This window comes from Rhinichthys klamathensis, unplaced genomic scaffold (genome assembly GCF_029890125.1).
Source record: "Rhinichthys klamathensis goyatoka isolate OS25496 unplaced genomic scaffold, OSU_Roscu_1.1 h1tg000105l_1, whole genome shotgun sequence".
Classification (NCBI taxonomy): Eukaryota; Metazoa; Chordata; class Actinopteri; order Cypriniformes; family Leuciscidae; genus Rhinichthys; species Rhinichthys klamathensis.
This window is the reverse complement of record NW_026606644.1, coordinates 1683056-1709332: the sequence shown is the minus strand read 5'-3', so window position 1 is coordinate 1709332 and position 26277 is coordinate 1683056. Positions and strand designations below refer to the sequence as shown.

Below are 26277 nucleotides of genomic sequence, written 5' to 3'. Positions count from 1 at the left end.
CTCCACAGCCTCTGAAACAGCCCTGCAAGTATGGCACAACACTAGGTTTAGCTCATGGGCATAACAATGCACATAGATAGCCTCAGGATGGAACTTTCTAAAATATGCTTGCACACCTCCAGTGGACCCACTCATAACAGCTGCGCCATCATATGCTTGTGCTACACACTTAAGTTCTGCTACACCATTCTTCTGGATCTGCTGCTGCAGCTCATTAGCAATGGACTGGGCATCAAATGACTTTATTTCTGTAAGTGCTAGGAAACGTTCCTTCACTTCCCCCTCTGACACGTACCTAACACAAATAGCCAGCTGTTCTGACCGTGCATCTCTTGCCTCATCTGCCATAATGGCATACATTTTGGATTTTGTCATCTCAGATACAATGACATTGGTCACTTCTTGAGCACAGCAATCAATAATCTCGTTCTGAGATTTTGGCGAGATATAGGTAGCATTTGATGGAGGTTTATATTTTTGAAGGAACGGATCAAACTCCTTTAAAAGCTCCATAAAAGCAAGAAAGTTGCCTCTGTTTGGTTCATCTTCGCCCTCTTTATTACCACGAAAGGGGATTCCCTGTCTCCCTAACATGGAAGTGACTGCAACAATTCGCTTTAGATACTCTCTTCTCTCTGCTATCTCACTTGCATTTGCAGATGCTATCATCTGTGCAACATCTCCCTGTCGACTAGTTGCCTGGTAGCTTTTCCATGCAACAACACTATCCTTATGTGTGTGTGCCATCTCATGCTTGCCAAATATAAACAAGGCTTTCTTCCAGTTCTTGCAACCACTACTGACCAAAGCATCATGTTTTATGTTTTTGCCAAACACTCGACATGGGAAGCAGAAAGCTGCATTACGGTTGATTGAATATTCCAACCAGTTGTGCTTTTCAAACCAGCTGTTGTGAAATGACCTGTTCTGTGTACCAAAGCTATCTTGTGGGTAGCTCTTCAGCTTCACCTGTCGGGGCCCTGTATTTTTGTTACCTAAATCAAGCACATTACTGGAAGAAGTTGCTGCAGTTGCTTCTTCATTTTCCTTCTCTAGGTCTGTTTGCTCCTCTCTCCCTGGATCAGTTTGGTCTCCCTCTCTCTCTATTTCCATTTGCTCAAGCTCCTCTGTCTCTGGACCGGCTTGCTTATCCTGCCTCAAGCAGCTTGCCTGTTGACCCTTTTCCTCCTCAGTCTTTCCTTTTGTCTTATCCTTTAAGATAAAAAAAACCTGATGCTAATTTCATGACTTCGAAATAAAAAATTGGTCACATGAAACAACATCCAAAATGTCCAAAAACAGACAAACAGAGGCCAGACAGCTAAAAAGTTGTTAAGTTAAACAAATATGACATATAGCAGTACAAGAAAAAGAAAAAAAAATAGGCATCACTACATACTTTATCATGTACGCTATTGATACGGATCCTATTTAAAGTGGCTACTGTCTAAATACAATAACCTGATGGCAGAAGGAATAACATATTTGGAGTAATGATTACTGCAGGGTTCCTCAAACTCGGTCCTGGAGGGACGTTATCCTGCAGAGTTTAGCTCCAACCCTGATCAAACACACCTGAGCAAGCTAATCAAGGTCTTCAGGATCACTAGAAACTCACAGGTAGGCATGTTTGATCAGGGTTGGAGCTAAACTCTGCAGGACAGCGGCCCTCCAGGACCCCTGGATTACTGTATGTGCTGTATGTAGGATTGCTTTCATTTTAGTTTTTACATGTGTATCTGTGGGCATTTGCTCATCTTTAGCCGACATTTAGGAAACATCTATACGTACGTATTTATTTAATTTATCACAGCCAAATAATGCAGAAAGTTAAAATAGTATAGCTATATAATATATAATATGCACATGTCCCGCTCCTCCCGCTGGAGAGCCAATCGTCTGCTGTTAACAGTCAAGCTGGGAAACATTTAAGCCTATCGTCTGCTTCCACTGACGCATGCGCACAGTTGAGGTTTGCGACAGCGGAGACGAGAACCCTTGCTCATGCATAGTAAAAGTATAACCTGTGGAGAAAAAGGTGTTTTAAACCTTAATATGGGGCAAAGTCATCAAAGTTTTTCAGCGATTTTTATCATATTTTACTGCTGTTTCTATACATGCAGTTTTTGTCCCGGTGACCAGTGAAAGTGCAGTTCTGACTGTCTGCCCATTCATTTAGCCTGGTCTTGTTAGTCCGAAATAGATGCTCAGAGGCGTTGCCAAGATGGCGGCCGAGTGGCATGACTTGCCTAAAAGGACTTTGATAGTGCCTAGACCTGCTAACAAATGCTTATTGTTAGAAGAAAACAAAACAATCCTTAGGCCTATAGACCATTACTGACCTCAATCACACCGGCTCCATCAGAATCAACTGTCCTGCCAATCTCCTGCGGCTGCTTCTCTTTCTCTCTGCTAAAATATCTTCGAATATCCATCTCATCTGCTCAATGAATTGAAGGATACAACGGTAATAGCATTAACAGGGACCCTATGACATTTAGTTTTCAGTGACAATAACATTCTATGGGGATTGATATTGTTTTAGAATATGCCTATTATAGAGATAGGTTATATTATTGGCAAAGAATAAAGAGTTGTGATTAGCTTGCTAAGTTAACCATTTCTTGCATTTTGCTACAGTTTTCCATAGCAAACCAAAATATCCCCTTTCCTTTTTACCTCAAGAAAACGTTTCACTCTGTATCAGAGCCATAGACAGGGCTTTATAATCAAAGAGGTCTTAAATTTGTGGGGGTGGGGGTTCAAATGTTGTATTTCTCTGATATGTGCATTTCAAGACGTTTGAAGACCATAAAAAAAGGATAAGAAATAGCTTTAAAACCATGTCAGCAGGCAGTAAATTATTTGTCAACACCTGCTCTCTCCTCATCTCCTCATCTTCTTTTTTTCAGTCTTCTCATCTTGCCCTTTCTCTTTCCCTCCTATAAAGCTGAGCTTTTTTAATTTACAAAAGGCTACAATTTGTATTATATTCTCAATATGTACACATTCATTATTAATCATGTGCCTAACATGATAAAAACGGCTATGTTAATGTTATTGTCCCCTCACAATGACAGTAAACTAATTATTACATTAGGCTAACGTTACATGAGTTAAAGGCAGTTCATGTGGATGGCGAAATTAAACTAACGTTATATTAGTTTGCCAGATTATTTTTTGTCGTTCGTTTAACATTTATGACCTAAAAAAACTGTCAAATATGAAACGTTAAGTTTAGCTACTACTTACATCTTATCTCGCAGTCGCACTTTATCGTACACTGAAGCGTCGAGTTGCTCTGCTACAATTTTTGAGGATTTCGCGCTCAGCAGCGTCTGTGAACATAAAGCCCGCCTACTTTGATTTGATTGGTCATCTCAAATATTCTGACATTGACGAGCAGTGACAGACAGACCAATGAGGCTCAGATGAACACACACACCCTGTCCTCTGTTTCTGACGTGCTCTCTGCTCGGCGCTGCTGCGGATTGAAGATGAAGAATGAGCTGAATCTGATTAACAAGACTGAAGCGAACACAAATTTTTGTATATTAATCACCAAATTTTTAGGGGGGCTAGGCAGAAGTTTAGGGGGGCTGAAGCCCCCCTAAAAAGGGCCTAGTGACGTCCCTGGTTATCGGTGTGATGAGTTGTGGGTAATCAGAACCGATAAGGAGCATGGGCTGTACCTCTTTGAATGGTATAATAGGAACCTCTCTCAGATGTGCAAACTTGCGCTTTAGAGTCTCTACAGGGCAGGATTGCTTGGCAATGTTCAGCTCTTGTGATGTAAAGGCAGTGTGTATCTTGTGACGAATGCTCGGATTCACAGAGGCAGACACTTCAAATGAGACTGATGCACCCTGGATCTCTACTACCTCTTGTCTAATTGTTCTGAGGGCAAGTGATTCATCTACCTTATCCAGATCAAGATAATGCACTGCTGTGGGAAGAATTATGGTCCTTTCAGACCCATCATCTAGAATGGCATACGTGTCCAATATTCTCCCTTTGCTATGGAGTTTGACCTGGACCACTTTCAACATGACTCGGCCAGAATGAGTAACTTGATCAAGGTAAATTGTGCGGGGTACTGTATTCACAGTAAGGATGCTCTTATTGATGTTGGATGCGATTTCATGGAGAACTGACAAATGTTGTTCACCGCACATGGAACATGGCTTTTTCAGGGTGCAGTGTGAAGGCTCATGTCCTCTACCACACCTCCAGCATTTGTTGCTGTCCTTTATCCATGTTGTTATTTGGGCAACACTTAATTTGCCAAATTCAGGACAGGAATTGAGGTAATGCTGTTGACATTTGCAGAAGGGGCAGTACGGCTTAAAGCTTTCACGTTTCTTTACCTTTGTCTGGAGAGATGATGTAGAGGAGGCAGAAGACTTCTCGTTCGCATGATCCATGCCATAGTAAATTGTGGATTGTACCTTTGGTGGCTTTGGAGGTTTTTGTTCTCTATTCTCAAAACGAGGTCTATCTGAACTGTAGATCTCAGCTGCTCTCCTTGATATCTGAAGCGCTTGTGATTTTTTCTCTAGCCATTCTGCGAACTCAGGAAGCGTGTATGTTCTGTCAGTGCCATTCTGGAGAATGCCCTTGGCCATACAGTATTCAACGAAGCTATCTCTATGAGATGAAGTGAGCTTGGTGAGCAATCTATCGACATGTGAACCACACATAAGTTCAGTCTTGGAAGGCCCTTCCAATGTATTAAGGAGACCAACCAAAGTACTAACTGATAAAGCAAAGTCCTCAAAACCTTGAGCATCCCCTGATCTCAGTGGAGGTGTATGGAGAATGTTGGCAATTTCTCCCTGTACCAGTTGTCGGGGCTGCCCATAGCGATGCTGCAAAGCTTGCATGGCTCGAGTATAAGGCATGGGATCATACATGTATCTCTTAGCTATTTGGAAGGCAGCTGGTAATTTGAGATGGTCAAGTAACACTTGAAATTTATAGTCCTCTGTCAAATGGAGATGTGGGCCGAGAATGCCATCAAGTCCCTTTTTTAACAGAGCGAAATCACTCTCCTTCCCAGTAGTGAAATTAATGAGCTTAGGCTTAGCAGACTGATCTCATGAAATGGCGTATGTATGACACGCCAATTCGTATTTCCATTTTTGGCGTGCTATCAACACGCATAATCGCTTTTCAGCGTGTTTATCAACGCCTTTCACTTAACGTTATATTACTGTATTATGTATATATATAAATATATGACCTACCCCAACCCCGTCCCTAAACCTACCCGTCACTGGGGTTAATACCATTTATGAGTCTTCTCCTACCATCCTAGGAAAAGAAATATCGCTCCACAGATGTAGATATAGATTTTGTTTCGTTTCGCTCGGACATTTAACGGCGTACACATACACGCGGAATCACTCGGACATTTAATGGCGTAGACATACACGCAAAAGATTTCGGCGTGGACATACACGCGGATAGCTCAAAATGCGTATAAATAACACGCCACTTGAATTGAAAGTGGCGTGTATGTTTACGCAAAGTCATGATGTCATGTTGGGCTTAGGTATTCCATAAGCGGATGCGATAGCCATATCAATCATGCTCGGAACTTGAACTGCTGGGTGTACGGTAGAAGATAAGGGTGCTGAGTATGGCTGTTGCTGAAGTAGTGCGTCTGGGGATCTGTTAGGCCGATATCCCTGTGTGTATGGATCTGAGTAATACACAGATTGCAGTGGGGGAGGTTCTGAGTACTGAAACATCGGAGGCTGTGAAGGAGCAAATGCTGGTAATGACTGTGTGATCTGTGGTTGCACATAATTGGGATTTACAGTATTGCTCTGCACAGAGGTCATAGGAAGTGAATAAACTGGCTGTTTGCCGGTTACAGTTCGGTACACAGCAGACATGGATGTCATTGGAGGTAAGCATCGTTGTCCGAAGGACTGGACTTGTGGCTGAAATGTCTGCTCAAGATCACCAGGTTGTTGATTGACATTTGACTGATGCATTATACCTGCTGGAGCAGACTCTGGGCGTGGCACATGTAGTGCTACATGACGCTCAGTAACCGGGACAGATGCTGGACGAGACAAGGGCTTTTGAGCCTGAGGTAATAACCTTGGTGGCAGGTGGACTGGAGATTGACTATGTGGCTGAGGTAATCCTGTGGTTGATGAGTGTGCAGGTATCGTTTGAGAAAAGTACCTTGAAATTCCAAGATTACAAGGGCTTTGTGGAATTGGTCTTGTGTCTGCATAGAGAAAAGGCAGGCTGGCACTACGTTGCTGGATGGATTGTTGCTGACTGCCTGAGTGAGAGACTGACCTTTGATGTCCGGCACCTGCGGCATGAGAGTAAAGCAAATCCTGATGCATGCGTGGTGAACCTTTGCCTTGCTCAAGAGACATTTGTAATGTGCTTTGTAGTTCCTTGATTTGCTCTTGAACATTCCATACACACTCCTCCACTCTACGTAACCTTGTTGTCTCAGGGTACTGCTCAGTCAAAAGTCTATCAGGAGTAGAAGTTCGATAGTCCACATCTGGATCAGAAAAGGTCTCACTAATCTGCATTTGGCGTAAATCCTCTTGAAAGGGGGGTGGAACGAGCTGCCGTGATTGGGAATCAAGTACAAAGTCCTCCAGATGTCCAGGAATTCGTCTGATCCGGCAAGGACGGAGAGTCTGATGTTCTTCAATATAATCCTGTGATGCTGCCATGAGGATGAGATGTTGTATCCGGCTCGAAGGACCACTTTGTTAAAGATGTATGTACATTAATGGACTGGTTTGTCAACATCTCATCCTCAACCTCGGTCAGAAGGTTTGTAAGCAAATAAGTTCATGACAGCTTCAGTTCCCAAGCATTGATTTATTCCAATAAATCCACAAGTAGTTTGTTTACATGTAGTTTTATGAGTGTGGTTTCTGAAATAAATGAATAACAATGAATAAATTAAATAAACGTATCAAATATTTAACTACAATGCTGGCAAATATATATTGCAATAATAAAGCAACACTGACTTTGGGAATTGCAGTATTAGATGAAATTAAACTAATGACCACTAGGCGGAGCCCTTGCTCCAGTAATAGAACAGAGTCACAAGATTTTGCTAAACAAATAGAATGGGCCTACTCGTGATAAATCACTCTAACAACACCCTCAAACTGTAAATAGTATACTAAATGATAACATCACACAAATATTTCAGCGATCAATATCAGCATGGTTAATAAATGCATTTGCAATAAACACAGAGTGACCGTATATTTGTGCATGTCTGTTAATCGGAACTCTCTTCTTAACAATAGCATGTGCATAAATAGAACCACAAACAACAATATAGCCTTGAATAAACATACCTGCATCTACTTATACACATACACATTCACTTAAAGTATATTAATAGAAACTTACGCTGTCAAGAACGCACACACATCCAAACAAACAACGATGTCTCGTTACAGCCGCAGATATGAACTTGTCCGTGCATGTCCCGACTCCGCCCACATGTGATGTCACAGATAATTGTGACAAATTAATTGATGTCAAATTGACATCTTAATTGATGTCAAATTAAGAGTTCGACAGGGATTTTATACACTCATAATTCTTTGTCATGTGTTTGTAAACTGTGCTAGTTCCTCCTTTTTATGGTATAGATTGAACGTTTTCTTCCTCCTATGACCAGCAGATGGTGCCGGAATATAGGGCAGGCCATATCTGAACCAAAAAAACAACAACAACCAAATACAGTAATTTAGAAAGGACAGGTAAAGTAATGGTAAATGTAAAAAATAATGTTTATGTTAAAATATTATTTTAAAAAAAATGTATATAGGCTATATACAAATTATATAATAATATTATAATTCATTAAAAAAACTTTAAAATAATTCAAATCGAATTACCTTTTTAAAAAGTAGAGTAATGTACCAGGTTGCATAAACACAGCCACCATGTTAAGACCAGTCTGACCAACAGCGGGTTGGCCAAGGCCCCCAATAAGAAAAACAGACAAAAATATTGCACGCAATGCGACTGCACTTTATTATCGCTGTTATATTTAATAATGTTATCTCTTATTTCACTCTTAAGATTAGTGAATTAGTGAATTAGTGAATCCTTCAAAAAAAAAAAAAAAAAAAATTTTTTTATTAATGTCTCCTACCTCATACGTGTGTGCTTAATAGTCTATTTCTAAACACATTCTGTCTCTTTAACCAGAACTATTGTTACAATCACGACTGAAATCAAAAACAGCATTCAATCCTCGATCTTCACTCTCTCGGCCCCTCAGCTAAAATGAAATAATACTTTTAAATATGAGACCGCCAATAGGTGGCGGCAGATCACTGCCTTAATAGTAGTTCACCAAAACTGAAAATTCTGTCATCATTTACTCACCCTCAAGTTGTTCCAAACCTGTAAGAATATCTTTCTTCTGCTGAACACAAAAGATTATATTTTGAAGAATATTTTCCCCCATACTGTGGAAGTCAATGGAAGTCATCAACTGTTTAGTTATTCATATTCTTCAAAATATCTTTAAATTAAAATTTTTGGGTGAACTATCCCTATAATGAGTGACTCATTCAGCGTATAAAGCGTCTCTTCAGAAAATTTGGACTAAACTCTTACATTTATATGGTTTAGTTTTACAATCTCTTTCTGAACTTTTTGAAGCGTCAAGTGTTAGTCATGTGGAGTCTGTCAACGGAGGGACAGAAAGCTCTCAGATTTGATCAAAAAGATCTTAATTTGAGTTCCGAAGATGAACGAAAGTCTTACGGTTTTGGAACAACATGAGGGTAGACCTAAATGACAGAATTTTTGGGTGAACTGTATCCTGCTGTAAGCAGCAAAAAGGGGAGAAAAAAGAAAAAAGGTGGCATCTGAAAGTTGCGGTTGGTGGTCAGTTTGTGTGTTGTTAATGCACGTTTTCCACTTTTAATGCTTTGCAGTGTTATCCTGTTTGCATTGAGCCTCTTTCACCCACATAACATTTTCGCTCTCGCTTGCGTTGCTTTGCTTAATTGACCTTTACATGATTGTCTATTGTGGTTAGACAAGCCAGTTTGTTGTTTTTCTCTGCACTGAAAGCAGATGTATTGTGAGACTTTAGCCTAGTATGAATTCATAAATTATCTGTACATACAATTTGATCATGTATTGTATGTTGTTGGTGTGTATTGTATGTTCTGCACATGGCATTACAGCAAAACAACATACAAAACACTGAATAAAATAGTTCGCATACATGGTGACCATGCTGACTTTACCTAGCGTTGTTTTGTTGCTATCAGTTTACTTTGTGTGTGATTACACGATTAGCTGTTATCTGCAACACAATCACTGCTGTTGACATGCAGAGATGTTTATCATGTGCTTGAAAGGGGTAGTTTTTGAATGATCTAAAAATTGCATGTACATGCTGAATGTTAATCTCAGTTTCTAAAATGTTTTTTTTTCCAGTCCAAAAGCTGTGGTAAACAAGAGCATCCTTTAAAGTTTGCATCTGACACAACCTAATTTCAACAGTTTGCATCTGACCACACGTCAGAACATCTTTAACACCCCCCATAGGCCACCACCCCACCCCAAAGTGTGTTCCTTTCTTCAATTTTTTTTGCGTGTAAATGCAATTCGCATGCTGACACCTCCCACAGTTTCCTGTTGCTACCAAGTGGAACTTAAAAAAAAGGTACCACACAAGAAAAAAATCGTTACAGAGTCGTTGCACATTTCGGCACCGCACTTCTCTTAAATCTGCTCGTCTCTTTGGAAAATGCCACTAAACATCACAGACTGTAATACATCACATTTTAGATATCCACTTTTCACTTCCACCTACAGCATTGTGCTGCTGTTTGGTTTTCCTCTGAACTCTGTGTCTCTTTGGATACTGCTATGTCGAATTGGCTTGAAGAAATCCGTTCCAGTGATCTACATGGCCAACCTGGCCTTATCGGACCTTCTTTTCACGCTCTCCCTGCCCTTTCGGATCATCTACTTTGCCACAGGGCGATGGACGATGGGAAACGCTCTATGCATGATTCCAGGCACCCTCTTTGCCATCAACATCTATTCAAGCTCCTTGTTCATCACGCTGATCAGTGTGGACCGGATGCTGGCCGTGGTGTATCCCATAAGATCTCGGCCGCTCCGGACAGCACCGGTGGCCTGGGCGCTGAGTGTGACCGTGTGGGTGCTCATCGCTGGATTGGCAGTGCCGACTGCCATTAACCACCCCGAAAATGAGGACAAAGAATGTAACGTTACACGTTGTTTTGAAAAATACACACCTGACGAATGGAAAAAAGGCTTCATCATCCTCTGCTGTACCACTTTCTTCGGTATTTTAGTACCTTTCTGCATCATTCTGGGCTGTACGGTGGCAGTCGTGAAGCAGTTGAGAGGCTACAGCATGACTTCCTCGTGCAACACCGAGCTGAGCAAAAGCAAGATTGTGAATCTCTTTCTATCCAACTTGCTCATCTATGCTATTTGTTTTATCCCCTTTCACATTGCTTTCATCCTCTTAGGCCTGAGCAAAACTGAAATCTTGCCTGGAGATAATTCTCTCGAATTTTACTTTAACCTGCAAACTGTTACCATGTGCATGGCCAGCACCAACAGCTGTCTGGACCCCTTGATCTACTACTTCAGCTCAAAGAGAATACAAGGTAGGAGCAGATGCGATTCTTCGTCCAAAAGCATCGGCCTCGGCCTGGTCCAGAGCATGAGTTGGACGGGACAGTGAAGCAACAAATGATCACAATAACTTATGTTGTTGAGGTAAACAAGAGGAAATGATTACGCAAAAAGGCCAAGCCTAGAACCAAAAGCTGACTCACACAAGAGCATGTTGCACATCTCCGATCATGTGCATCGCCTGAAATCTTGCAAATTTGATTCGTTCGCTTGGCCGTCCTAAAGCTTGGTGGGTGAAAAGAGAAGAAAATGCTGAAGTGGTTCTCTTACAGGAATCAGTGCCTGCCAATGTGACATACTTTTTTTAGTGTGTTTTTGGAAAACTTGCATTGTTGCACATGTAGCAAATCATCAACAAAGCTGTATTATTGCTTTTCACTGAGAGCCAAAGGTTGTGCAAAACTCATTTCGTATTTTGCTGTGGTTCCCTTTTTCACCGCATTAGCTGCCTTTTATTGTCTACCAGCATTATCATTTGAGACTTTTTAGTTTGTCTTCTTTATTATTGTTTCTGTGTCATTGTATATTTTAACTGAGTTCCTATTTAAACAAGACTGCATTGAGGTTGTGTAGACGCATGTATATACTTTTACTTTTGTGTCATGCATTATGTTAGCAGAAATAAACCGAACATACTTCTGCAAGTTTAATCAATGACTTTTACATCTTCTCCGATGATCCCATCACTATAATGGTTCATTACTTGTAACTGACTTCAACCGAGAAGTATGAGTGTGGGTGAGGCTGGCAAAGGGGAAATGAAAGATGAATTTTTGAGTCAACAACGGGGTTAAACTCCACACCCTCTTGTGTTGTTTCACACGAGAGATCTTTTTTTTGTGGTTTGTTGGGCAAGTGCAAAAGGTCTCTTGCATGCAATCACTTAGAGTAGCTGTAATGATCGACAGAGCGCAAGTAGGTTTTTCAGCAGTTTATTGATGGATTTTACAAGCGATTATTATTTACAAAGCGAGAGCAGCAGAATAGAGTGCATCAAATCAAATGCCTCATTTACTCCAGACAAAACTTGCTACACCAGTGTGTGGAAGAGGAACAAATACATATAAATGATACAATTAGAAAAAGTGCAAGCATTCCAACTCAGACGAGGTCTAAGGATCTACCATTTGTCATGGGCGAATCGTACATAAAAAAATAAAAAGGAAAAGGAATAGCAAGAAATAGATTTTTGCACATCTGTGCCTAAGAAGATTCACCTTTAATTGACCTGCCCATTTTGATCAGTATGGACACACTGCGTTTAGAGATAACAAAACATTTCAAACCAACATCCGGTGGCTAGTTTTTCACATTTTTCTACAAACTTTATTCACACGTATTAAAGAGCAATACACAGAATATTTGAACATGATAAACCGCTCAGTTAAATCAACATTAATACAAAGAAATGGATGACAAGTTAGGAAATCCAAGAAAAGAAAACTTATATTGCTTAGATCACGTTCAAAAACCCACGCTATGACTTAAATAACGGGCTTCAAGTCACACATTTCTAAAATAATGAGGTATACATCTTTTGGCATTGAAGACAATTTTCTAATACTGGATTTCTTCTATAACGCAGGAGGAAATGAACTACAGGTCTGGACAGATGAAACAAACCACAGGAACTGGCATCAGTCTACACAAACTGAGGCTTTACAGATAAAATAAAAAAAGGAAAGACGCAAATCATTCGTCAGTGCACGCCAACGTCTAAGACTAACCTCACAGTTATTTTGGAGGAAACCTCCACAATGAAAAGAAAAGCATAAAAACGAATAACCTGAGAGTGAAATAAAACTACAGACAATGTGCTTCAGAATATGCAAATCAAAACTTCATAATATAATTTAGACAAAGACAAAACAACAGATGGCAGTATGTAACATTATGTACAGGTTTATCATGCTGATAAAGTGCTGTTAAGCTGGACAGATGGGGAAGGGTCGCTTTTGGGTTTTGCTCAGTAGAGTTGAGGAGGAAGGAGTAAAACTACAGCAGGAGTCGATCGCAAATCATCGTCTCCACCACAAACGTGTTCTCGAAGTGCCGGATGCTGTGGCAGTTCCTGGTCTCTCTCTTATCGATGTCTGGAGGAAGAAGCAGATTCAAGTTGGATTAAAAAGACGCTATCTTACAGGACATGCTGTGTAAGTGTTGGATCAACATCATAGTTTAGGATGGATTTGTGCTGCCCAGTTTGGAAAGCATGTTACAATAAAGTTTGGGTCTTTTAAAACTGTTTTTTTTAAAGAAGTCTCTTATGCTCACAAAGGCTGCATTTATTTGATCAAAAATACAGTAAAAAAAAGAAAAAAAAAAGAAGAAGTAGTAGTATTGTGAAATATTACTACAATTTAAAATAACTGCTTTCTTTTAAAGTTATTTTAGAGCAGAGCTAAATTTTCAGCATCATTTACTCCAGACTTCAGTAGCCTGGTTTCCATTACAGATTTGCGCAAAACTCTTTTGTCACAAAAAAAAAAAAAGTGTGATATTTTCTAAACGTCGATAATAAACTATTCCGAAATGATGGCGTTTCAATTATCCGTTGTTATGCGACTGAATTGTTATTTTCTGTGGCCTCCCAGACACCATCTACATAGATGAGTGAGAGGAAGACCTTGCGGAGCCAAACTACAGTTCCCACACTGCATCACTACCCACACCTCAGCCTCTGCATCACACGAGAGAGATGCCCCTCTGATCCGGCAACTCCCACAATGCATCAGATCCCTGACGTGCATCACATCCCCCTCTGTGTGGTTTCCTAACTGGAGACGTTCTGTCTGTGTACTATACAAACGTGAGTCACACTCGCACACCCACGTTCACACGCATAAATCAGGATCAATGATACCACACGCACCAGATTAAAAAGAACCCAGCACATGCCCAATATCCTCTGATAGCAATATTTCATATTAGACCAACTCCAACTCACAAAAAGAGGAAGATGTTAACAGATGTGAACAGTTAATGTGGTTGAGTTTTAACACAGAAAACGGGAACAAAATGAGAAGACAAACCAGTCACATCTGTGTGTGTGTGTGTGTGCACAGGTGCCAGTAACAAAGTATGAAAAAAAAAACAGACTTTTACATCTTCTGAACAAAATATCAGTGGTGCTCAAATATGCAAAAGCATGGATGTTGTTATACATTCACTAGGATGTAGACTTTAAAGCAAGCCTTGTGGATTTGTTCACTCTTTTTATGGCCATGCAGGCAAAAAAATGTTTTTACTTAAGAATATTCATTAGCACATCTTTTCTCAATAAGCCGAACAATTTATGAGATCATTCAAGCACATACAGAGCAGAATAAAAGAGAAAGTAGTAGGGTTACTTTATTAATTTTTTTAAGAAGTCTCTTCTGCTCACCAAATATTTCTGCCCTTCTGCTATTTGATCAAAAATACAGTATTTTGATTTATTTGATCAAAAATACAGTAATATCGTCAAATAATATTACAACTTTACATTTTCTATTTGAATATATTTTAAAAAGTAATTTATTTCTGTGATGCAAAGGTGAATTTGTGGATCACAATCCTTTAGAAATCCTTCTAATATGCTGATTTGGTGCTCAAGAAGCATTTCTTATTATTATCAATGTTGAAAACAGTTGTGCTGCTTAATATTTTTGTGGAACCCGAGTTTAGGGTACGTTTAAAAAAAAAAAGAAAAAAAAGAAAGATGAATACTTTTATTCAGCAAGGACACATTAAACTGATCAAAAGTGACAGTAAAGTTATAGTTTTACAAAAAACTTCTATTTCAAATAAATGCTGTTCATTGAACTTTCTATTCAAAGAATCCCCCAAAAATGTATCACGGTTTTCAGCCTTGATGAGCATAATGACTTTTCAAAAACATTACAAAATCGTAATTACTACAAAATATTTGAGTGATACTCTAAGTTGAACACCAAAGTTTAATACTTGGTGTTAGTGATTTGAGCAAACCCTTAAAACTAAGTATGAGCAATGATAATAAATCAATGAGGTTTGACTTAAAGTCCCCGTGAACCGGAAGTTGCAAACTACTTTTCTCCAGTGTTGTGACGTATTTCCGAGAGAAACGGAATACTAAATGAGGCAAAATGGTGGGCGTGGCTTTTTCCCCAACTAGCACCTGATTGGATCTAGAAAAGTAGGTGTTTTCATTCAGCCTGTCTACTGTCAGTTGGAGGGGCGTGATTACGGCTGTTAAGCAGACACCCAAACCGTCAAACCTACGTCATCAGGCAAGGTCCTCCAACGCAGAGGGGAGGGGAAATTTCAGATTTTGATTAAAGATTACGAAGCCAAAAAAAATTTTTGTGTGGATTGACTTGCATGGATGAATTGTTCACCACAAAACGATCAATTTAGGCAAACAAAGTAAGTATGGTCAATTTTGAATTCATGGGGACTTTAAACACCAATAATAGATAAAGAAGTCATGAAACTCACGTTTTTGGCCACTACGGCGTCTCAGTCTGTAGGTTTCTTTCCCGTAACAGAGCCGGTGGATGAAGGGTCCCAGCTGACGCATGTTCCGAACACGTCCCGTCACCACCATCTCCTCCTGAATGATGTATGTCTGGGGCAAATACATCCCCCGCTGCAGAAACACAAATACATACAAACGGTCACATGGGACTGCAGGCTTCATTCCATCAACATTGATACATTGGCTATGACGAACCAAACATTAGAAATCTGTGTCACCTCTGCAAGGGAAGTGACAAGTTCTGTTTAAGGGATCCACACATTTTGGAAAATGAAATTCCATGATTTTTTCCTTCATTTTTGAAATAAAAATATATACATTACAAGAAATGTGTGTGTGTAAAATTTAATAAATAAAATGTATATAAAATTTTGTAAATTTACTTTTTTTTCCTTTTTACACACACACACACACACACACACACACACACACATATATATATATATATATATATATATATATATGTGTGTGTGTGTGTGTAAAAAGGAAAAAAAAGTAAATTTACAAAATTTTATATACATTTTATTTATTTATTAAATTTTCTGAAAATATATAAAAATGTCTATTTATAAAAGGCATTTCCAAGACACTACCCTGATTTATCATTATTTTAAAAATTCCCTGATTTTTCCAGGTTTTCCATGATCATAGGATTAGGTCCTTGGCTTGTGGATACAATTTTTTTTTTTTTTTTACAATTAATTTCTGAAGGTGCATTTTTAACCTTTCATATTTGATATTTCAGAAATAAAGGCTGCACATCAAATGTGTGACTCACGAACTGAGACCTTTTGTTCAAGAGTTACATAAAATGTTATGCAATCTGTTACCTTGACATTAACAAGCATCTCCCACAGGTTCCTGGGCGGCATGACGATTGTCGTGTTGAGTTCAATGACGTAGCATTTATCCAACGCAATGTCGTAGTAAGCTGTGAGTCCCTGTGTTAATGAGAAACACATCCGTTAAAAACGACTCTAGAACTCGCAAAATCATTTGAGACGTTCATATTGAGGTTTAATACATACACTGACTACTGTTTAAAAGTTTGGGGGGGTCAGTAAGAGTTTTTATTATTTAATACTTTTTACTCAGCAAGACACATCTAATTGATCAAAAGTGACAGTATAGACAATCATAATATCACAAAAGATTTCCATTTCCAAAAAATGCTGTTCTTTTGAACTTTCTATGCATCCATATAATGATTTCAACAAAAATACTAACAGTTTTTTTCAACATGATAATAATATTTAATGTTTCTTGAGCAGCATATCAGCATATTAGAATAATTCCTGAAGGATCATGTGACACTGAAGACTGGAGTAATGATCCTGAAAATTCAGCTTTGCATCACAGTATAAAATTGCATTTTTAAATATTCAAATAGAAATCACCTATTTTGAATGGTAATAATATTTCACAATATATTGTTTTTACCGAGTTTCTGATCAGTTAAACCCATATGGGAGAACAAAATGTTCTGCTTTCTACCAGACTGACATGGACTTATAGCTGCCGGGGAACTTGGGAATGTGTCTTTCACAGAAACATTTGCTTGTACTCCTGTGCCTGGCACATTGCGCTGAATATTAAACAATGATTTCAGCAGACAAAAGGTTTCCTCAGAGATGGTTCACAGTCCATCTGGGGAAGCAGTGATGACTAACGTCGTCTTTAGCACAGCCAAAGAACTAGAAGAAACTGTACCAGATCTAAACGGGCAGAACTTCACTTCAAGTGCTTCTTGGAAAGATCCTCACCCTGTGAAAGTCGTGAATGATGTCGGCCGGGTCACTGCTTCCGAAGTCGGGCACAGGCACGCTGATCTGCTCGTAGTTATCATCCAGGTAGATGCCAACGTTTTCCTCGATCTCCTGCCGTCCGAGTAACGGGGCGAACAGGGGGTCCTCGTACATCACCCGACAGTGGAACAAACTATCTTCTGGGATCTGGGGAAAGAAAGCGGAGCGGTTTAATAAAGGGCACTTGAACTACTCTAGTGAATGGAAAGCCGAGTAAAAGATCCAGCAAGCGTTGCTATGGTGATCGCTATGGCAATGAACTTCAATAGTCTTGTTTGTGAATAAAAGACGATTAACAGATTCGATGGCGTCTAGAGTCTCACCTGAGGGCTGTAGTAGTATCTGTACAGGCATACAGATGCCATGATCAAGCCTGACAGGAAGATCACAAGGCCGAGCACGACGCACCAAAGGCCACTAAAGGGAGACTTCTTAGATCTTACTGGAAGCACCAACTCATCCTTCTGGGAAACACAAAACAAATTCAGTTAGCACTTGGGATGCTTTTCATAGGCTTTTTGGGTCTGGGCTGATTCATACTTGACAAAACAAGTCAAATATACCATGCATGTTTACTTTAATTTTAAATTACATTTACACGACAATGATGTACTAAAAACGGAAACGTTTTTCCATTGCATTTTTTTCGTACAGACACAAATTTTTTTCCCCGTTCACACGGATCTGCAAAAAAACGATTAAAAACGCTGCCAGGCCAGTAGTTGGCATTGTCAGTTTGTAAAGAAACACAACACACCTATAGTCTGAACACATAATACACATACGTGCATGACGTCACCGTTTTCACAAATTCACGTTTTTGTAGTTTACACAGAGACTAAAAAGGGTCTAGTTTTCAAAAACTTGCACTTTGAAATCCGTTTTCAAAAGTTTGCGTTTTCAGGCCCACAAAACACAACTTTCGTGCAAATGAAGTCTTGTGCAAACGGCCCCTTAAGAGTTTATCTACAGATCTCAGTTTTTTTTTAGCCTATACCAATATCTGTATGTGCAAGCTCCCAAAAATCACTCTCTCCAAAAGATCATTTTCTTACTCAGCATTTTCCCCCAGTATAACTAAACATTCTTTAATCAAGATACATTTACTTGAGATGCAAAATGACCTAAGATAATAAAAAGATGGTTCACCCAAAAAAATTTAAAATGGTAATTTTTCAAACCCATAATACTTTGGATAATCTATAAAACACAAATTAGGATATTTTTTATGAAAACAGAGGTTTTTCCTGTCCCTCCATTGAAAGTCCAGGTAGCCAAAACTGACAAGATATGCAATGCACAAAGTATGTGTGTTTATATGAGGATAAAATAAAACTATCATCATATGAATCTATTATTAATATATCGTATGAATTTGAATTGCACTGAAATCCAACTAATATGTCACTTGCATAATAACTTGGAACACAGCGTATATTTGTAATGAAAACAAGACAAAAGTACAAAGTAAGAAAACCATTTCCACAGTGCTTTACTTTCAGCATCTAACTGCGCCATGAAAATTAGTCACAGCAGCGTCTCAAGACGTCAGGTGGCGTGAGCAATCCATCCGCCTCCAGTCTCTCAGAGACGCTGGTGCCGAGGACACCAGCTCGGATCAGCCCACGCAAGCTCTGGATCATCGTGAATCAAACAGACTGCTGACAGAGCTACTATCTACGCCTGGCAGAGCGATATTTTTAGGCATGTACTGTACTTCCAATCCACGCTCCTTATTTGTACAGGAGTTCCTCTCTACGTAGGGAGGACACACAGTAGCAGTGAGTAGGAGACAGTGTGTGGGTACCAGGCTGAAAATAACAGCACTAGAATCAGACTGGATGAATCCACGTCATTTTCACTCTAGTAGGGAAAATTAATGCAGGCACATGAGGTCAAATTGAAAATGTGACGCACTTGCGTCGCTCACAAATGTCCCAGTTTGTAATGCATTTAGATTTCAGATACTCTGAGCTGATTTCTGATAAATGGTACTTTGTTATTTTGGGTATAAGCCTTTTAGTTACAACCCCAAAGATTTGATGCATATTTACAGCCTGCAATGACATTGAATTGATGCATTCTTAGAAATGAGAAAATTGTGAAATCTGCTCTCAGCATCATATTCCTATGAGCGTCAGACAAAAAAGAAAAAAAAAAAGAAAAAAAGGATATCAAGCATCCATTTTGTGAAGGCAAAGATCCTATTTCACCCCAGTTGGCAGGATCAAGCGTGTGCCTATCCGGGTTAGAGCGAGTACTGAGTGTTCCAGGCACATAAAAACAAAAAGCTGCGGTCATCTGCTCTGTTACAGCTCAAGTCAAGTGGCGATAAAAGGATTTGCAGTTAAATAACTAGGCCTATTACTATCATGGGAACACACGGCAGGCATCAATATAGAGAACACACACAAGACACACAAACGTAGCTCAAGACCATTTGTTCGGCACTAATCTGCAGTGCCGGATACACACTGAGGGATGATGATGTAATGTAATGTCATCCTGTTGTGCATCTCAATACTGGCTTGCATCCATCAGCTGTAAACCAATGCAGAACTCCATGTCTAAGTCTGTCAAAGTGTTTAATACTGTATGCTTTTATTTTAATTCATTCATAAATCTATGAGCCGTTCAGTTAGAAATAAGCCATCTGATACTTATTATCAGTCTGTAATAATAGAATAAAGACAGAAACTCATGCACTCTCATAAATGAGAAAATTCTGAATTCTGCAGTCAGCATCATTTTCCTCTCTGGCGATTAGAACACGGAGACAAAAGAATGGATGTTTACCTGTGCATCTCAATACTGGCTCACATCTATCAAGTGCAACCCATTGAAGAATTATCTCCTCACAAGCCTGACAAAGTAAATAATAATAGTATATAATTGCATTAATTTGATAATAATTATTATTATTGTATATTATATTATATACCCATTACAGTTGTTCCACCTGAACGCCTAATTGGTTTAGACTAGATAAATAAAAGGCAATGACAAAGCCCAATTATTATTAAAAAAAAATTCTTAAAAAAAAAATTAAAATAACAATAAATGCTTGTAGCATTTTTGATTCCGTTTTGCAGGGAGGAACATGACAAAACAAAAGACGGTTTCACTGCAGACAACAAAACAAAGACAATAATGCATTTAAATAGGAAGCTATAACTCACGTGAGAGTAAGGCATGTGAATTTCCTCTTTGTCTCCATCGTTCTCCTTTTCCGGCTTCTGTACAGTTACTTGTTGAAACGATATCTTCACCATTTTGACGTTTCTTCCTACTCTTCTGCGGTTAGGACGTCCAGTAGTGATTGAACCACCAAGGACGGTTCTGAGCTGTGAATGAAACGCTCGACAGAGGGCGAACTTAAAGAGGATTCCCTCGCTTCCGGTACACACTTCAAAGTAAGAGTCCACCAATCGGCGTCTATTCTCTAAAATTAGTATCACTCACAATTTCCACATAAAAAAAAAAAAACGGTCTCGTCTTTTAACCCTTTCAAATCCGAATTATGTTGCAAGGGACAAAAAAATTATATGCTTTGTTTTACTCTAAATGCAACCATTTATCATTTTTTTTGTGGGGGGGGGGGGGGGGGGGGGGGGGGGGATAATTTGAATAGTTATTTCTAATGTCTATTTTTTAATTAAAAAAAACACTGCTTAAACATGCAGATTATTATACATATGAATTTGTTTTGTTATTCCAAGAAAAGTATTTTTTTTCCACACAGTGCCACACCACCAAAAAGAGAAACGCATTGAGTGTCCATGCACAAGTATGATCCATCTATCCAACCATTCTTTCTTTTAAGATTTTCATTCTTCATTTTTCCCCATAAGAATTTTACTGAGATCACATATAGCATTTTTTTTCTGTAGTATACAGAATACCCCTTCGTGCTTAAAAATCTAATAATAATAATATTAAATGTAACTCTTCAATTTGATATTACTGGTACAGTTTAAAGATACAATTATTATTTTCTATTGTATCATCATTATGCATTGATGTACTGATATTTTAATTATGTTCATACATTGTTGAGATATACATTTAATTTGTAATTTGCATAATTAACAATTTGCCAAAATACTTACCTTGAATGATGTGTCAAAAAGCTTATTTCACCATAAATGTGATCATACTTTAACAGGATATATATACATAATTATACATAATTTGATAATTTCCACAGATTTAAAATAACATGAAACCCAGCCCCTCATCTCCGCTTGGTTACGTCTTGGACTTTTATTGTAGAAATTTCCACAAATGGATGTCCATTCCGGTTCTATTTTAGCCGTTTACGGTGCTCTACTACGCGTTCTGATTTGCATCAGACTGCCGGAAGTCAATAAATAACTTGACACTGATTAATGCTTTTTATGGCTATGATGCAGGTTATAATATACATTATAATATACAAACAGCGCAAATAAATAATAATCAAGTGTTTTCAAGCTATGAAAAATAGAATCGTTTTGAATTTCATGTTTTATCTTAGCACTTTGGGGTTATCATTTTAAAAGATGGATGTGGTGGGATTAGACGGGATTTTGTTGAACGTCCATTTAATTAACAAATGAAGTAAACAACGGCATGTCGTCAAATGTAGTCTATTAAATGTAATATGAAATATTAAAATGAGGCAAACAATGGGATTTGCTATCTGGGGTAAATATAGGCTACCCGGCCTATTTATTATTTTATTTATGTAAATATGATATTGAATTGTGTAGTTTAGTTTTCAGTAGTCCTACATGATTGTTACCTTTTAACACAACAGTATGGCTGCTCTCTTTTTCATATGCTTTGCATTACATGTAGCTTCATAGATGGCCTCATAAACAAGCATTGAGGATGTCCTACGCACGCTGGGGGTAAAGCAGGACGCATTGATGGGAATAGCGCCGTGATTGTGCACTGAATTCCAGTAGAGGGAGCATTTTTGCAATTTAGGTTATGTAAGCCTATTTGCCATTTAGGCTATTTGATTATAGGCCTATTTATCCTCGGCTCTTAGTAAGATATAGGGTCAGGATAAGCAATAGGAAGTCAGAGTTTATAGTGTAGGGCTATACAAACATGTCAACCTCATGACGTGTGACAGATGAAGTGGCTTTAAGAACTACCTGTCCCATTTGCTTTGATAATGATAAATACTATCTCTACAGCTGAAGTTTCCCCATTCTATCTCTTCTATGAGGTCACTTCTCATTCCATGTCCCTTTACCTTTCTGAAGAGTTTAATTCCATCTGTAATTTCCAAGACAGCATCAAGTTTCAACCCTCTAAACTTTAAAACCTATACGTTTAATTATTCGATTTTGGGAGTGAAAATAAATAGGCCTAAATAAAATGGTTCCACAGTTAAAAGCGAGAAAATTTTGTTGAAAAACTATAATATGATGTTGAAGTTTAATAGGAATAAATCTGAAAATATCTATAAATTTGACACAATTTAATCTATAACATATAGCATTATTATATTCATATACATAATACTACTAATATTAGCTACTTGCAGTATATTTTACTTTAAGAAAAATATGATAGAAAATGTAAGACTTCAAACATAAAAAATTAACAATAAACCATTAAGTTTTTTTGTTTGTTTTTTTGACAGGCGAATACCCGTCAATGAAAACAGTGTAACAAAGAAACAGTGTCCCTGAAAGACATTTATTTAGTCTCTCAATAAATTATTCCAACTTATTGACCCTGGTTGTTATTTTTAAAGGGCAGTATGACATCTATCTATCTATCTATCTATCTATCTATCTATCTATCTATCTATCTATCTATCTATCTATCTATCTATCTATCTATCTATCTATCTATCTATCTATCTATCTATCTATCTATCTATCTATCTATCTATCTATCTCTATCTATCTATCTAAACTGGGAGGTTTTCCCTGTCCCTCCATTGAAAGTCCAGCCAAAACTGACAAGATATGCAATGCACAAAGTATGTGTTTATATGAGGATTTTAAACTATATCATATAAATCTATTATTAATTATATTAATTTTTATTTTACTGAAATCCAACTAATATGTCACTTGCATAATAGTTCGGAACAAATCGTATATTAGTAATGAAAACAAAAGTACAAAGTAAGAAAACCATTTTTGATAGAAAAGGTAAGCTTAAGGACTTCAAACATCAAAAGAATTAACAATAAACCATTAACAGGTTTTTTTAAAGGGAATAGCCGTCAATGAAAAGTGCAACAAAGAAACAGTGTCCCTGAAAGACATTAATTTTGCCTCTCAATAAATTATTCTAACTTATTGTCCCTGATTGTTATTTTTTAAGGGCAGTAGTATGACATCTCTATCTATCTATCTATCTATCTATCTATCTATCTATCTATCTATCTATCTATCTATCTATCTATCTATCTATCTATCTATCTATCTATCTATCTATCTATCTATCTATCTATCTATCTATTATTTCTAATCTAGCTAATCTATCTATCTAATATTTCTAATCTACCTATCTATCAAGGGTAGTTGAGCTTAATTTTATTCAGTAAATTGTCCTTATGGTCCATGCAGGTTCACAGGGTGGGTTGGTTTACAGTGCACAGACAAAGGCATGGCTGTTGATTGGTTGCCAGTCGGTCCATTCACATGTAAATCAGACCTCATAAATGTCCCTCTTCAATCGCCCACTTTACACAGTATATGTAGTGCTTGTTAGCGCAGACTTTTGTCTCGAATTGAACCCGCCGACCATCTGCCCCCCATTCAGGCGTCCTCTCAGCGGTCTCAACTGCAGCAATATGGCCCCTGCGTCCCGCAGCAACAGCCACGAGGAGGACTATTACGGGATAAAAGACAGAAAGGTACGCAACACGTCTTTTTAGTAGCACAAGGAAAAGTTTATCGACGGTTTCCCGCAACTTAACCGCATTTCTCCCTCTCCCTTCAGACGAGGAAACCGCTGGTGGAGAAAAAGAGACGCGCCCGAATAAATGAAAGTTTACAGGAGCTGAGGCTACTGCTAGCCGACCCGGATGTAAGTTCATTTATCACTTCTTAAAGCATCTGTATCCACCGCCAACATACAGTGCAACAAGAGAGTCTTACTAACATCGCACTTTGCGTCATTTTTTGTAGGCGCAGGTGAAAATGGAGAATGCCGAGGTGTTGGAAATGACCGTCAAGCGCGTGGAAAGTATTCTACAAAACAAAGCGACGGGTAAGAGCTGTTTCAAGATCAAGTTTCATACAGGCCGCATTTAAAATGTGTCTAGCCTATTTGGGTGGTGACGTCATGCCGCTTTTCTCCTCCGCAGAGGCTGACAGCGTGAACCGCGAAGCTAACGAGCGATTCGCCGCGGGCTACATCCAGTGCATGCACGAGGTGCACACCTTCGTGTCCAGCTGCCCGGGCATCGACGCGACCATAGCCGCCGAACTGCTGAACCACCTCCTGCAGTGCATGCCTCTGAACGACGAGGATCGCTTTCAGGACATCCTGTCAGACCTCATGACGGACTCTAGCAACGGAGACAGGAGCACCTCCTCTGCCTTGTCCCCGGCCCCTTCAACCACCTCCTCCAGCAGCGATGACCTTTGCTCTGACCTGGATGAGACGGACACGGAGCAAAGCCGCATCTCGGTGGATGCGAGGGATCAAGCGCCAAGCATGTACCTCTCCAAGGCCATCTGGAGACCCTGGTAGACAGATGCGCACCCCTGTCGATTCATGAACATTTGAGTGTATTGTTTTTTTAGTTTAGAGCTATTAAAACCTGCAGTAGTCCAGGATTGAGCACCTTTGTTGTAGACAGTTCTACAGTTGGAATAGGGCAGCTGCAACGTTGCTTTTTTTGTCATTTGTCATCGACCAGTGGATACCCCTCAGAAAGCTCTTCTTGGTGCAACAGTGTGCATTTCAATCCAGTTTCACACAGTTAGTTAGTGTTTTTATTTAATTGTTTTCTTTTGTATAAGCTAAGTTAAAACAACACTGTAAGGATAAATAATAATATTTAGGGAGTGTCTTCCCATCTCTAATTATTTTACACTCTTAAAATTAATGGGTATTTATTGGCATTAATGGTTCCATGAAGAACCGTTAACATCCATGAAATCTTTCCATTGCACAAGTTTCTATATAGTTTTTTTTTTAAGATTATTACTAAAAATTGGTTATTTTAAGAACTGTTCACTGAAATGTTCTAAATGTGGAACTCAAAGTTCTTTATGGCATCACTGTGAAAATCCCTTGTGGAACCTTTATTTTTAAGAGTGTGGGGTAGGATGTAAATATTTCAATGTCGTGGCTGTAGATATAGATCTCTGACATTTAAACGTAGCCTATGTAATCTTTGTGATAAAGGAATTTAAAATAAATAAAAGTCAGATGTAATGACATTTAATGTGTTTTATATGTGATTGTGACTTCACCCTTCATTAAAATATCATTTTGATTTTCTTACTGTAAGGAGTGTCATGTTATTTGTTTAAATATGCAGGCCTATACCAGTAACGCGAATCTTAGGCTTTCCTTGGGCAAATGTTATAGAGTCTTTGGGCAGCTGCTGTTGCTTTGATGAAATAACCAAGAGTATGTAAGCTGTTTTTTATCACACCTTCTCTACATGTCTGAAAGTGTGAATGTCCGCTTTGGGTATTTTGATCCTTCAGACGTGTAAAACTTAACACCTCATTGCCGATTAGCCAGTGCGGTCAGAAAGAATGACTAGCGCTATGTGTCGTGCTGCTGATCATGTCTACTATAGACAAGCCTACGTGTTGCAGGCCAAGTTTGTCATCAAAAATAAGAAAAGCAAAAATAGCATTTGGGCGGAAACTATGGTTGGCAAGGGACAGCAATAAAACCATCATGTCCACTCGATCGGTCGCCGGTTTCCCGTAACTTTCACTCGATGTTACGGTTTTTTATTTTGGTTCCTTATTACGGCAGATATAGACTATATCATTATTACAAACCATGGAATCTTCCAGAGTTGAGCACAGAAAAAATATATATATTCAGTATTGTCCATATAATCTACTAATTTAGTTATAAATAGGCTATATAGCTATTTTTTCAAAACGGTTCAGTGGCTAGCAATGCAAAATTAGCCTACTTGTCTACATATTTACTATTTAGGTGCTCTCTGAAAACCAAAAGCTAATTGCAACAAAAAATAGTCAGTGTTTTAACGCTCGCGAAGTCACTCCATTGAGGTTAGCGATAGCCAACTCGCCGCAGACGTCGATAAAAACA

The 26277-nt window shown here is 38.7% G+C and overlaps 3 protein-coding genes across 4 annotated transcripts; 2 read left to right on the top strand and 1 right to left on the bottom strand.

Annotated features, from left to right (window-relative positions):
- Window positions 1–9681: 9681 nt before the first annotated feature.
- Window positions 9682–11086, top strand: lpar5a (lysophosphatidic acid receptor 5a). The gene has a single exon (XM_056253401.1). It carries the CDS (start codon window positions 9785–9787, stop codon window positions 10757–10759), a length of 975 nt encoding a protein of 324 aa, XP_056109376.1. The 5' UTR covers window positions 9682–9784; the 3' UTR covers window positions 10760–11086.
- Window positions 11087–12559: 1473 nt separating this feature from the next.
- On the bottom strand, window positions 12560–20396 carry itm2cb (integral membrane protein 2Cb). The gene is made up of 6 exons (XM_056253485.1): window positions 20193–20396; window positions 17337–17477; window positions 16972–17160; window positions 16039–16149; window positions 15169–15319; window positions 12560–12803 (listed from the first exon to the last, which is right to left on the bottom strand). Exons 1-6 carry the CDS (start codon window positions 20283–20285, stop codon window positions 12706–12708), a joined length of 783 nt encoding a protein of 260 aa, XP_056109460.1. The 5' UTR covers window positions 20286–20396; the 3' UTR covers window positions 12560–12705.
- A 3205-nt stretch (window positions 20397–23601) lies between these two features.
- Window positions 23602–25482, top strand: hes6 (hes family bHLH transcription factor 6). 2 transcript variants are annotated; one of them, XM_056253483.1, is made up of 4 exons: window positions 23602–23881; window positions 23968–24054; window positions 24162–24237; window positions 24335–25240. In XM_056253483.1, exons 1-4 carry the CDS (start codon window positions 23687–23689, stop codon window positions 24721–24723), a joined length of 747 nt encoding a protein of 248 aa, XP_056109458.1. In that variant the 5' UTR covers window positions 23602–23686; the 3' UTR covers window positions 24724–25240. The 2 variants fall into 2 exon arrangements, with proteins under 2 accessions (XP_056109458.1, XP_056109457.1); XM_056253482.1 differs by having other exon boundaries at window positions 23606–23881; window positions 24156–24237; window positions 24335–25482.
- The last annotated feature ends 795 nt before the right edge of the window (window positions 25483–26277 follow it).